At 36.2% G+C, this 15055-nt stretch overlaps 1 protein-coding gene across 6 annotated transcripts in view; it reads right to left on the bottom strand.

Annotated features, from left to right (window-relative positions):
* LOC127409649 (serine/threonine-protein phosphatase 2A 56 kDa regulatory subunit gamma isoform) overlaps positions 1–15055 on the bottom strand; it is a 49334-nt gene that overhangs the window by 10077 nt on the left and 24202 nt on the right. For 4 of the 6 annotated variants that reach the window (XM_051644354.1, XM_051644353.1, XM_051644352.1 and 1 more), the window contains 6 exons: positions 13069–13268; positions 9265–9375; positions 6380–6472; positions 6151–6281; positions 3149–3229; positions 2797–2905 (listed from right to left, as the gene is read on the bottom strand). In XM_051644354.1, coding sequence (XP_051500314.1) covers positions 2797–2905; positions 3149–3229; positions 6151–6281; positions 6380–6472; positions 9265–9375; positions 13069–13268 — 725 coding nt within the window. The remainder of the gene's footprint in view (positions 1–2796; positions 2906–3148; positions 3230–6150; positions 6282–6379; positions 6473–9264; positions 9376–13068; positions 13269–15055) is intronic. The other 2 variants (XM_051644355.1, XM_051644357.1) reach the window with 1 other exon arrangement.

Raw genomic sequence — 15055 nt, 5'->3', positions numbered from 1 at the left:
TATACAATATTTTTTATAGTATTATTAATATTATTTATATGAAGTGTTAATTATATTAATAGCTATTAATTATTTATATAAAAAAGTAAATAGTATTTATTTATATTTTTTATATGAACAGTGTTTATATGAAGAAATTTTTTATAGTATTATTTATATGAAGTGTTTATATGAATAGTTTTATAATTATATTAATGGATATTATTTATGAATAGTAGTATTAATAGGGATGCACCCATATAGACCTTTCTTAAGAGTTTTATTAATATTATTTATGAAGTGTTATAATTATATTAATAGCTATTAATTATGAATAGTAGTATTTATAGGGATGCACCTATACAGACATTTTTATAGTATTATTAATATTATTTATGAGGTGTTACAATTATATTAATAGCTATTCATTATTTATAAATAGTAAATAGTAATATTTATATATTTTTTATATTAACTGTTTATATAAATATTGTTATAATTATATTAATAGCTATTAATTATTTATAAATAGTAAATAGTATCTATAGGGATGCACCTATATAGAAATGTTTTATAGTATTATTAATATTATTTATGTGGTGTTATTATATTAATAGCTATTAATTATTTATAAATAGTAGTATTTATAGGGATGCACCTATATAGACATTTTTTATAGTATTATTATTATTATTTATGAGGTGTTATAATTATATTTATAAATAGTAAATAGTAGTATTTATATTTTTTTTATATTAACTGTTTATATAAATATTGTTATAATTATATTAATAGCTATTAATTATTTATAAATAGTAAATAGTATCTATAGTGATGCACCTATATAGAAATGTTTTATAGTATTATTAATATTATTTATGTGGTGTTATTATATTAATAGCTATTAATTATTTATAAATAGTAGTATTTATAGGGATGCACCTATATAGACATTTTTTATAGTATTATTATTATTATTATTTATGAGGTGTTATAATTATATTTATAAATAGTAAATAGTAGTATTTATATATTTTTTTTATATTAACTGTTTATATAAATATTGTTATAATTATATTAATAGCTATTTATTTATAAATAGTAAATAGTAATATTTATATATTTTTTATGTTAACTGTTTATATAAATATTGTTATAATTATATTAATAGCTATTCATTATTTATAAATAGTAAATAGTAATATTTATATATTTATGTTAACTGTTTATATGAATATTGTTATAATTATATTAATAGCTATTCATTATTTATAAATAGTAAATAGTAATATTTATATATTTTTTATGTTAACTGTTTATATAAATAGTTATAATTATATTAATAGCTATTAATTATTTATAAATAGTAAATAGTAATATTTATATATTTATGTTAACTGTTTATATGAATATTGTTATAATTATATTAATAGCTATGAATATTGTTATAATTATATTAATAGCTATTAATTATTTATAAATAGTAAATAGTAATATTTATATACTTGTTAACTGTTTATATGAATATTGTTATAATTATATTAATAGCTATTAATTATTTATAAATAGTAAATAGTAGTATTTACATATTTTTTATATTAACTGTTTATATGAATATTGTTATAATTATATAATTATTTATGAACAGTAGTATTTATAGGGATGTGCCTATAAAGACATATTTTATAGTATTATTAATATTAACATGAACAGAGTTTATACGAATAGTGTTATAATATAATTATATTAATGGATATTAATTATTTATAAATAGTAGTATTTATAGGGATGCACCCATATAGACATTTTTGATAGTAATATTTACATTATATGACCCGTGTTTATATGAATAGCATTATAATTACATTAATGGATATCATGAATAGGGTGAATATATAATGTTATACAATTTAATGATTGCACACAAGATGTACATAAAAATGCTGAAATTAAAATTTGAGCATTTTACTCCATGTTTATTCAAAACTGACAAAAAAAAAATATTAGAAAAAGAAAAATGTTTATTATACATTGACAAGCTGTTAGTAGGTTTTGGAAATGACACAAAAAGGAACTCCAACTTGTGTTAAATGTCCAAGCAGGAACATGTTATTGTCCGATGTCAATAATCTAGAAATCTTTGATATTAGCAATAAAGCGCAACAGTTTGGTTCCGTAAGTAAACGGCAAATTGGTAAATTGATGTTTAACGATAAACATCTTTAAAAGGAAGTCCTACCATGAGCTCAGAGGTTGTTAATCGATGGCATATGCTTCTGTGGAAGCCACAGTGTGCATTATTTCAAGTTTATTTTAACAAAAGTGTGCTTATTAGCAGAGTTCCTGGTGGAAAACTACACTACCCATGATGCAGCTGAGAAAGACCTGTCAGAAGAAGTCCCACTCCCTACACTCTCAAACTACTTATGTGTATATATCTGAATATTTTGCAACAAACTTCATAAATCAATAGTTTTTAATATTTCCATAGTTTTTAATTCGGCGTGAAGTACACAGTCTTGTATCTTTGTCTTTCTGTCAGAATTTCAAAATAATTTTTTTGCTTCAAATCAAAGTTTGTGATGTCGTGATTCTCCTCGGAGCTGGTTGGTTTGGTTCATGGTGCACAACTCTTTTATGAAGGATTTTATGAAATCCCAATGGAAGAAATGAATGGGAAAAATACTTCCGGAACCAAGACGGCTGAAAAAGCGGGTGCACACTGTTACACTCTATTAATTGGTCTGGCCGTATTTCACAACTGAGGACTAAACTCAGTAAGACATATAAGATAAGATATAATCATAGTGTTCGTACCTGTGGGTGATACACACTGAGCGACTTCACTTTGTGCAACGGTAACAAAACTTTTAGCAGGAAGATTTTGTGCTCTTCTTTCAGTGGTAAGGCAAAGCCGTTAATTATGCTAGTGAACAAGAAAAAGATGTGAATCACTCTAAAACAACCAATAATTATATTGAAACACTTTAAGCACAGACAGCTGTCAGATCGTGAATGAACGTGCTGCCTCCACAGTAAAAATATTCACCACAGTAAAAGGTCAAAGTGATTTACACAACACTGTGAACACTAGTAGAGTTTGAAGCTGACACAACAGGTGGGAGAACAACAGAGGATTATATATAAAAACCACACAATGCATTCTTACCTTCCTAATATTTCCAGTAGTTCTGCTATTCCATTATGATGCTCCGTTTCATATATGAACCTGTATGGAAATAATATACAGCTGACTGATAATTAAAACAGAATGAAACTGCATTCACAATCAGTTTTATTTATAATAACAGATTTTTGAGTGAAACAGGATATTTAACCCTTTAAGCTCTGAAGGTGTTTTTAAAGATTTCCCGTTTCAGTGGCATACCCAAAATTAAAGACTTATAATTCTACAAAAACAAGGATGGTCAAGTTTTCGGTATCATTGTAAAGAAAACTTTTCAAATAATTTAATGATATAGATGATGCATTCTGAGTCTCTCAGCCAAAGAGAGAAAAAAAAAAAAAAAAGAGCCAAAAATGTACTCTCTTATTTTTCTGATTTGGCATTATATATTTCTGGATGTAAATAAGGTTGCTCCAAAAAACTGCTTGTTTTATTCCCAAACATGTCAACTGTTTCTCAGAAAAATGTTGTGCTGATACGACAAAGCAATCAAAAGTTATAGCATTACAAATATAATTTATCATAGTGTCCAAAAACACCTCCAAACAAATAAAACATAATTATCATACATAAGAACTAATTACACATGCAAACACAACAATGACTAAAGGTTTGCATAGCATGCAGACATGATTTTAGTAATGAGATTTCACAGAATGAGTTTCATTCTGTGTCATTTGAGTCATCATTGAGTCTGTGTCATGTATTTGGCGCCATCTCCTGGTGGTCATATGTAACATTGTGCTTCATGTGGATTATCTAATGATCTATGCATACTAGAACTGCTAATCGATAATTATCAATAATGAAAATCAACGACAACGAATTTTATTATCGATTAATTGGATATCGATTAGAAGTTCCGTCAGCGATGTCACTTAACCCGGTGAAAAATGAGTTGCATGATTAAACTCGTTTGAAAAATTGAGACAAATTGAAGCAGAAAAAAACATGACCCAAGATGTCCATCGCACGACAGCACTTTATAAACACTTCATAGAAGATCATAATAAGTATACGGTTTAATGTGGCGCGGTTGCTGTCTCAGTTACGTTGACAGAGGGCGTGTGCTGTTTGATGTGCTTAAGGGTTGTTTCTCTCCAGCGCATAACTTGCATTTTACTGCTATTTTCTGTGTTTTATAATATAAACGTTATGAATTCAAAATCAGGCGCATATTTCTACGTGTTTTGCAAAACTGTTTGTCTTTACCACAAGCGGGTCTCCGTTAAACTTCACCGAGCAAATGAGCGCGCGCATCCACGTCATTGAAACCGATCACAATGGAGAAAGGGAGCGCATTCATAACTCGTACAACATCATACCACGATTTCAGTTTCAATGCAATCAATCATGCAGCTTTCTTGGATGTCACACCAATGTCTAAGAGGTCCATGTGTCCCGGTTTCTGAAGTGTTTTAGATCGTTTTTCATCATGTGAGCACATGTAATTCAATAAGCACCACCCGGATGAGACTTTTCAGCGCGAGAGTGAATCTGCACTGCGTTTACAGATGCTTGTTGTATATTAAACTGTATATAATGCTGAATATAATGTATAATAATGCTAACGGTCCTGATAATGCCAAATGTAATGTCTGATTTCACCAGTAAATTGATGCTATGGCAAAACATTATTTTACTGGATAAGCATACACTACCATTACGAATTTATTTTTGAAAAGAATCCTTTAGAAACATGTAAACAGTGACAATAATATTGGAAGTTTTAAGATATTAAAGTACTTAAAATGTATGTAATCAGTGACAGCACAAGTGTATGTATCATATGAACATATGTATCCCCGATGGATAAGTTTACTCTTTTCTTTGTTTTTTTTTCTCCCAAATTTGGAATGCCCAATTCCCAATGTGCTCTAAGTCCTCGTGGTGGCGTAGTGACTCACCTCAATCCGGGTGGCGGAGGATGAATCTCAGTTGCGTCTGAGACTGTCAACCCGCACATCTTATCATGTGGCTTGTTGAACGCGTTACCACGGAGACAGCGTGTGGAGGCGTCACGCTATTTTCCGCGGCATACATGCACAACTCACCATGCACCCCACCGAGAGCAAGAACCACATTATAGAGACCATGAGAAGGTTACCCCATGTGACTCTACCCTTCCTAGCAACCGGGCCAATTTGGTTGCTTAGGAGACCTGGCTGGAGTCACTCAGCACGCCCTGGATTCAAACTCACGACTCCAGGGGTGAAAGTCAGCGTCAGTACTCGCTGAGCTACCCAGACCCCCAGATCATTTTACTCTTAAACGAACAGACCTTTTTAAGTTTTAAAAGTTAAACTTAACGTTTCATGATTCAGGCTTTGTTAAAGTTTTGTGAGAGCACAGAATTGTGAATTTAGTACAGTAAATCAAACTAAATCCTTACGCCTTATATCGTTTCTGTTTTAAAAATAAATAAAAATTACTTTAATAAAATACAGAAAATAAAATTCCTATTTATCCGATTAATCGAAGAAATAACTGAAGATTAATCGATTATCAAAATAATAGTTAGCTGCAGCCCTAATGCATATTACATAGTGTGTGGGCTCATTTGAAAGATAATCACCTCCTCTAAGTAATGGTATGTAAAATCTTATGTTCGGTTTATTTTTTGTGAAGTTATAAGTGAAAACGTGGCATACAGAACAGAACACTTCTGATTTATCTGCAAATTTCAAAGTACTTGCTCAGTTTTGGTCATAATGTCTACATGCATTGGAAAGTAGAGCTTCTAAACTTTCAAACGATACCTATTTTGTGTTGGTCAAGACTGTAGTTATTAATATTTTGATGATTATTTTTTCATCCGAGCTTAAAGGGTTAATGTGAAAATAATGTAGAGCAGGATTTAATTTTATCCATGAGGAACTGATGAGATGGTGAAAAGTTCCTAAGGCAGAGCAATGAATAATTACAAAAACATTTTTTCTTTGAAACGATGAATCACACGTTAATAGTGTAATCTAGACTCTCACCTATAGAATATATTATTAATCTGTTTTCTGATGTACGCTCTGAGACCCAAAAACTTCCCGTAGATGCGATGGAGAGTGGTCTTCAGGAAGTCACGTTCACGAGGGTCTTCACTGTCAAACAGCTCCAGCAGCTGCAATCAAATAACAGATCATTTTTTACCATTCTCATTCACACAAAGACAAATTAAGCCTCAACTAAAACACATGTGAGAATATTATACTGACATACCTGTAACACAAACTTCTGTTCTATGTATTTCTTGGCTATGTTTGGTTGAAAGTCTGGTGACTCTAAAAACCGCAGGAAAAATTCATACACAAGCTGCGGAAAGAAAAATAGGTGTTTGTTGTGCAAGTAAACAGTCGTTTAGTGGACACTTATCCAAAGCAGCTTACAATCACTTATTACAGGGACAATCTAAGGTTGAGTTAACTAAGTTTAAGAGTCTTGACTAAGTGGATGAATCTTATGAAAACCTGTCTGGTCCTCATTAAACTCCAAAATCAACAGATCAAATACAAACATGCAGTATATTGAAGAAAATGAAGCTTATTTTTAAGACCATTCAGATTATTTGCATTGTGACATTATTTTCATGACCATTAAGCACATTTCTCACTACAGTAATGCATCCTGACATTTTTTTTTTTGTTATTCTCATTATTCTCAATAGAGAATAATGAGTCAGTCTGAGATTAAAGAGACAGAAGCAATCGAGACAGCCGAAATATATAGAAGAACTGTGGTGAATTCTCCAAGAAGCTTGGAACATCCTATCTGCCAACAACCATGAGAAACTGTGTCCAGGTGTATCTAGGAGAATTGGGGCTGTTTTGAAGGCAAAGGTGGTCACACCAAATATTGATTTAGCTTCTTTAAGTTTACTGGACTTTGTATGATGTTAATTGATAAACTATTTATATCATTATTTTTGAAGACATCCTCACTATGCATCATTTTTCCGAAGTGCCTAAAACTTTTGCACAGTACTGTACATACACTATATTGCCAAAAGTATTCGCTCACCCATCCAAATAATTGAATTCAGGTGTTCCAATCACTTCCATGGCCACAGGTGTATAAAATGAAGCACCTAGGCATGCAGACTGCTTCTTCAAACATTTGTGAAAGAATGGGCCGCTCTCAGGAGCTCAGTGAATTCCAGCGTGGTACTGTGATAGGATGCCACCTGTGCAACAAGTCCAGTCGTGAAATTTCCTCTCTACTAAATATTCCACAGTCAACTGTCAGTGGTATTATAACAAAGTGGAAGCCATTGGGAATGACAGCAACTCAGCCACGAAGTGGTAGGCCACGTAAAATGACAGAGCGGGGTCAGCGGATGCTGAGGCGCATAGTGCGCAGAGGTCGCCAACTTTCTGCAGAGTCAATCGCTACAGACCTCCAAAGTTCATGTGGCCTTCAGATTAGCTCAAGAACAGTGCGTAGAGAGCTTCATGGAATGGGTTTCCATGGCCGAGCAGCTGCATCCAAGCCATACATCACCAAGTGCAATGTAAAGCGTCGGATGCAGTGGTGTAAAACATGCCGCCACTGGACTCTAGAGCAGTGGAGACGCGTTCTCTGGAGTGGCGAATCACGCTTCTCCATCTGGCAATCTGATGGACGAGTCTGGGTTTGGCGGTTGCCAGGAGAACGGTACTTGTCTGACTGCATTGTGCCAACTGTGAAGTTTGGTGGAGGGGGGATTATGGTGTGGGGTTGTTTTTCAGGAGCTGGGCTTGGCCCCTTAGTTCCAGTGAAAGGAACTCTGAATGCTTCAGCATACCAAGAGATTTTGGACAATTCCATGCTCCCAACTTTGTGGGAACAGTTTGGGGATGGCCCCTTCCTGTTCCAACATGACTGCGCACCAGTGCACAAAGCAAGGTTCATAAAGACATGGATGAGCGAGTTTGGTGTGGAAGAACTTGACTGGCCTGCACAGAGTCCTGACCTCAACCCGATAGAGCACCTTTGGGATGAATTAGAGCGAAGACTGCGAGCCAGGCCTTCTCGTCCAACATCAGTGTCTGACCTCACAAATGCGCTTCTGGAAGAATGGTCAAAAATTCCCATAAACACACTCCTAAACCTTGTGGAAAGCCTTCCCAGAAGAGTTGAAGCTGTTATAGCTGCAAAGGGTGGGCCGACGTCATATTAAACCCTATGGATTAAGAATGGGATGCCACTTAAGTTCATATGCATCTAAAGGCAGATGAGCGAATACTTTTGGCAATATAGTGTATTTCAATTAGTCAACCTCCCATTTACACTTTGGAAAACATTTAATGTTACTTGAATTGGTGCTATTTTAGTGCATTTATACTGTGGAATACTTTGTATGGAAAATGTTAATAAAACTGTTACATATTGTTTTCTTTTATAAGATGAAATTAAATGCATTTTGACAGGAAAAGTATATAAAGAGTCACATTTCAGCACTTTTAAAATCTGATTAATCGCTATTAACTATTAAAAAAAAAATCATGTGATTAAATATGTTAATCGACTGACAGCACTATTTTCTATAGGTAAACTTTGTTTGTCGTTCTTTAGGTTTTAACCTACAACATTTCACTAGAGTCACACAATCAAATAAATAATCGAGATTACAATTACAGCTGCCACAACTAATCGTGAAAGCGTCAATTATTGCAGTTCATGTATGTCTACTCATGCTGTGGTAAAATTTTCTATTTAATGTGTGTTTTTGCAGCGGTTGAGCACTGTAACCAATCAAAGACAAGTCCGTTACTCGCTTCTGTGTATAATTTAAGAACAACTTTGCTTTTGATGATTCTAAGAAGAAGGCCAATGTGAAGTTGACTGTTTGGGCACTTCGTGTACTGATAAATCAGCTATAAAGTCATTCAGAAACAGTTCTCTGCTTATTCAGAATGTGTTGCCTACATTACAAAATATGGCATACTGCTGATCCACACAAAGTATTTTAATGTAAACTGTATTCATTGAAATTATTTACGCTTATAGTATCAAGGGAAATAATCAGCAATTATGATTTGTCATAATCGTACAGCTCTAATATACACATTCCTCATGTGTATGTGTGCAATTAAAGTGTGTGTTTGTGTGTGGACAGGTGTGTTCACCTGTAGGTGTGGCCAGGCCGCCTCTAAAGTTGGCTCATCCTCCTCTGGGTCAAACTCAGCCCCAGTCGGGTTCGATGATGGGGGTAACGTCCTAAACATGTTCACTGCAAACTGAAACAGACAACCCATTAAAAACTTAACATGACAACAATATACCTTCGTCAGAGTAAAAGGCAAGTTCTTTTTTAAATGAGGAACCACCAACCAAAATATAAGTGGCTATTCATTGCTCATTTTCCCATGTCGTAGTTCTCAAAATAGCGTATGTGTTACCACCCCTGGAGTTTGCTAGCTCGCTAGTTCGAATCCCAGGGCGTGCTGAGTCACTCCAGACAGGTCTCCTAAGCAACCAAATTGGCCCGGTTGCTAGGGAGGGAAGAGTCACATGGGGTACCCTCCTCGTGGTCGCTATAATGTGGTTCGTTCTCAGTGGGGCACGTGGCGAGTTGAGCATGGATGCCGCGGAGAATAGCACGAAGCCTCCACATGCGCTATGTCTCCGTGACAACGCGCTCAACAAGCCACGTGATAAGATGCGTGGGTTGACGGTCTCAGACGTGGAGGCAACTGGGATTCGTCCTCCGCCACCCGGACTGAGGCGAGTCACTACCACCACGAGAACTTAAAAGCACATTGGGAATTGGGCATTCCAAATTGGGAGAAAAAGGGGAAAAATAAAAAAATTATTACAAAAAATAGCGTGTGTATAATCAAACCTGTGTGCAAGTAATATGGACTACTTTTATGATACTTTGATGGTGCTTTTTTTGTCCTTTTTGGAGATAGACAGCCCCTGGTCACTGCACGTTTTCTTTATAGAGCACATGTCGTCTTGGTTCTGGAAGCATTCATTAATTTCTTCCAAAGGGATTTCATTCAATCCTTCATACAGAGAGTTGTGCACCATGAACCAAACCAACCAATTCCGAGGTGAATCACAACATTACAAACTTTGATTTGAAATCGAAAGGTACAAGACTGTGTATTTAATGTCTTTAACGAGGGAATGAACTACAATCCAATGAGTTGCGTATGACATAAACTAATTAAAAACATGAAGCTGTTGATTATGAGTTTAGAAAGTTTATTGCAAAATATGCAGATACTGTAAGAAGTTTGAGAGTGTAGGGAGAGCGACCAGTTTGCATCATTCGCAGTGCATGATTATTTTGTCAAGGAGTGAGATCCTCATTGATCCGTTCTTACCGTACAAGAACAAGCTCTGCTGATCATCTCACCTATTTGTCAACTAGAAAAGTGGCACCATACGCACAAATTAATCATAAGAAAAGGTTTTAATCCTCCCCGATTGGTGCACTTTGAAGTTCTTGGCTTTAATCATCAAAGTGTACGTGTGACGCAGGAACTGCGATTTAGAATATATTATGCATATTTCGCATGGGCTACAATCAAGAGAATGAGTCCATTTGCACTTCGATGGACTGCAGTTTCCTGCTTAACATGAAGCGCGGATTCTAATAAATATCAAAGACAAGCAATTGAGTGTTGGACTATATACAGCTGGCAGCAGCACTGAGGGCAATGCCAGGTCAACCAGCACTCTGCTGCTAAATGCAACGCTCTTGGCCAAAATGGCCCCTTAAAAGGACGACAAAACAACAGAGGAGCCTGCAGGTTTGCTCAAGCTCTCGACATAACCTTGTATGGATGAGTGATGCTCTATCAACCGCATCTATAGATCACTTCCATCTCAAAGAGTAGAAGACGTGTTTAAAGACAGTAGTGAAAGCAACAGAACAAAAGACTTCCCACTACACCAAGAGGTAGTTTATTTACCTGTTAATGGTACTCAAAGATTGGTTTACACAGCATACGAATATGATTTGGTAAAATCAGATCAATTTGTTCAGACATTATAGTCAATATCTGGTGTATATTCATTGGTTGCTATACATTTTACCTCGTTTCATGTTCACAAGTTGTCAATTTCCTTTTGGTTGCAACTTGAGGGCCATGTTGCCTTCTTAAAAATGCCTTCTGAATGTGCAACTGTGTGTAGGATGCTTCATAATGTCATTTTCAATTTTATCTTTTAAGATGTGCATTTTGGGGGCCTGGGTAGCTCAGTTGTAAAGACGCTGACTACCACACCTGGAGTCGCGAGTTCGAATCCAGGGCGTGCTGAGTGACTCCAGCCAGGTCTCCTAAGCAACCAAATTGGCCCGGTTGCTAGAAAGGGTAGAGTCACATGGGGTAACCTCCTTGTGGTCGCTATAATGTGGTTTGTTCTCGGTGGGGCGTGTGGCGAGTTGTTCGTGGATGCTAAGGAGAATAAGCGCGAAGCCTCCACATGCGCTACATCTCCGCGGTAATGCGCCCAACAAGCCATGTGATAAGATGTACGGATTGTCACTCTCAGACGTAGAGGCAACTGAGATTCGTCCTCCGCCACCCGGATTGAGGCGAGTCACTACGCCACCATGAGGACTTAAGAGCGCATTGGGAATTGGGCATTCCAAATTAGGGAGAAAATCTAAAAAAATATTTTTTTAAAAAGACGTGCATTTTCACCCAGTAATTGGACTCAAATGTGGTAGGAATTTAGGAATTTATCTCAAGGTTTATTTTGATTGGTTTGTCAGCACCAAGATTAAAGGCCAAAGTATATTTTGGTTTTGCACGTGTCAGAGTTTGCCGGCAAACGTGTCATGGAATTATAAAGTTTACCAGACAAATTGGAAAAAATCCAGTCAACTAATTTCGATGTTTATTTTGCGCTGTAACGCAATGGAAATGCATAATATGCGATACACTACTGACACAATCAAGTCAAATGAACAATAAAAATGTGTTCATTATTGATGCGTTTCCATTAAAAAAAAAAAACATCTGTCATGGAATTAGCATCATAAACAGAGGGCAAAGCAAAAAGCTAAACTGCAATTTGCCACATATCTTTTTGTTCACAAAGAAATATTAAATGAACAAAAATCGTTATGTTATTGTCATTTAATTTTTCACCTTGCCTAATTTCTCTATTTTCATGTTAAGAGGAATCAAATTTTCCTTGATATTTTGACATATAAGAGGTCTTTCTACTATAAAAAAATATACTGTAAAGTTCAGAATGCAAAACTCAATCCCCAATGCAATAAAAGCATTGATTGACACCAAGCTGCAAAAATGTCTCATTCTCTACTTCCGTGACTTCCCTACGTCGCTAGGAGGCCCATTAATTTATGACCGCCTCTACAGCAACATCATCAACACCTAGTTTAAATCATCGCAACTTTGGCTCCACCCACTGTCACTCCGTTTGTACATAGAGAGAGAGCAGAACAGACAGGCCTAGTGTGGCCTCACTATTCCTGAACACCGAAGGAGACACATCTGGACTATTTTGAATTATTTTTGCATATAAACATGCACTACACAGACATCTTTGACCACTGTCATGTATCTTGTGCCGCTTTTAAAAGACACTGTGTCAAGTTACAACTCTGAAAAGGAGATACCATTCTGTTTCATCAGCTGCTGCATATCGTTGTTTTAAGCACAAACGCATCCTGGACACCTTCTTGCACCCATCTGCGCTATTTTTAATTGTTGGTGTATGTTAACATGCACTAGATGGATGTCTTTGACCATTTTGATGCATTTCTGGTGATGTGCACCTCAGTGCAGCATGATACTGTATGTGTGTATGTCTTGTTTCATCATGCTTTGGACTGTGTATGTGCAGTTCAGCTCATATCAGCATGAACTGCTTGTGAACAAGACATAACACGACTCAAGCTTCACATTGAATCTGCCGGTGTGAGACAGTCGAGTTTGTCTACTCACCATGTGAACAACCTCAGGATAGATGGGCTCAGTGATGACATTCCTGTTATGAGTGATGTACTCCACCATCTCGCTGAGCGCCGCCCGTTTCACCTCCTTCCATTTCAGGTCGCTCAGCGGGTCAGACACAAAGTCAAAGAGCACGCAGCACTGACGCAGCTTCTGTACGAACAATTTCTCCTGCTCGGCAGGGGGGACATCTATACAAAGACATAATACAATCAGAGGGTCACACTCATTCATAAACATGTACAAGTTACATATTTATGTGCACAGAAAAATTCACAACAATACGCACTTAAATTTGTTTCTTTCTAATGTTAATGAATCCGGATTATTCTAAATGAAGGAGCAGGTGTCCGCAGTCTGTAATTTGCAAAAACTCGCCTGAACAATTGTTTGTGTCATCAGTTTAGTTCAAAGTGATCAGTAAAGGTCATGTTGAGAAACTGAACTTACAGCTCTCTTTACAAACATGGGGAGCGGCAGCTGTGGTCTACATGTGAAAAACCACTGTGATGACACTGACATTTGAACCAACATTAAGACTAGTCATTGTGTCAACACAGAGGCCGGACTGACTGGTGAAGGTCAAAACTGATGAGACTACACGATTGACAAATTATTCAATCTGATTCAAAAGGAGAAGATTCAATTGACAGTTCAGTAAATACAAAAACACATTTGAACTAAGACTAAAACAGCTAAAGGCTGCTACATTTTCAGTATGCATGGAATACCTGGATGGCGTACTACTACGTTTGCTCAAATGTTCAGTATACAACAAGAGCACACTGTGTAAGGCGCTGTATTGTGGAATGGGACACTTCCTCACTATTTACAGTGCAGCGCACACACTGTCTACTACTGTAATAATAATAATAATAATAATAATAATAATACGTGAAACAGTTGGCATTATTCCATGATAGACATTTAAACAAAAGTCTGTTACACTGAGTTTGTTTACATGAACATGCTTAATAAGTGAACAATGAATAAGACTGGCGTTCCTTTATCATTGCATGTAAACACCTTTATCTGCATTCTTACCGTTGTACGAATGATCGTTGACGTTTTGACGTCAAAAGCAGAGAATAATCCCACAATTTCAAATCACAGTTCTTGCGTTGTCTGATTTTTTTAACAAGATGATTTTTGGTAGTTATCAGCATATCAGTGTGCATGGAAACGCACTCATTAGCCACGTTTCCACTACCGGGCCAAATGAGGGCATGCTAGTGCGTGCCAGGGCCAGCTGCTTTCCCACTGTCACTTCCAGGGCTTTCTCCGCCAATGGCCTTTGGCCTGCCGTTACCCTTGGGCCAAACAAGGCCAACCGGGGATTGAGGTGGGTATAATGTCAAAGGCGGAGTTTTGCCGAACATGTCAGTTTATGTATCCAGCGCACAACGTTACAGGTTCGGGAAAAAAAATATACAAATAAAATATAAAAAAAATGCAGGCACAGTACAAATCCGTTAAAACACCCAAAGAAACATCGTCCCGCTGTTAGTGGAGAGACACCATGGTAAGTTACAAACTTATCTTGCTAGATAGCTAAAGTTTACATTCTATATAAACTTGATATATAACTAGATAACATACTTCGAGCTTCCCTCTTGCTTGTGACATTGGCACCAGAGCGGCGTATTAAGAGCGGGTTTTAGGGCAACGCTGTGGGGTTATTGGCCCGATGGTGGGAACGCAGATCGATTTTGGTCTTGTGGCTCGAGGACCGATAGTGGAATAGCGGCTATTGTTGTCACATGACCTCACAACATTGCATGCAAGTGGCATCCAGTTTTCATCTTGAAAACAAAAACTTATCCAACAAAAACTCTGCCAAGGAAAGTCAGTGAAGGCCATAGCATACTTCAGTTTCCCACAGGGTGACGCAAATTTTCGTTAATAGAACAGTGCGCACTAGGGCTGTGTCGATACAATATCTATATATCTTGATACTTTTTCTCACAGTATTGTATCG

Source organism: Myxocyprinus asiaticus, chromosome 19 (genome assembly GCF_019703515.2).
Source record: "Myxocyprinus asiaticus isolate MX2 ecotype Aquarium Trade chromosome 19, UBuf_Myxa_2, whole genome shotgun sequence".
Taxonomy (NCBI): Eukaryota; Metazoa; Chordata; class Actinopteri; order Cypriniformes; family Catostomidae; genus Myxocyprinus; species Myxocyprinus asiaticus.
Note: the sequence above shows the minus strand (reverse complement) of the source record. Positions and strands in the feature narration are given on the sequence as shown.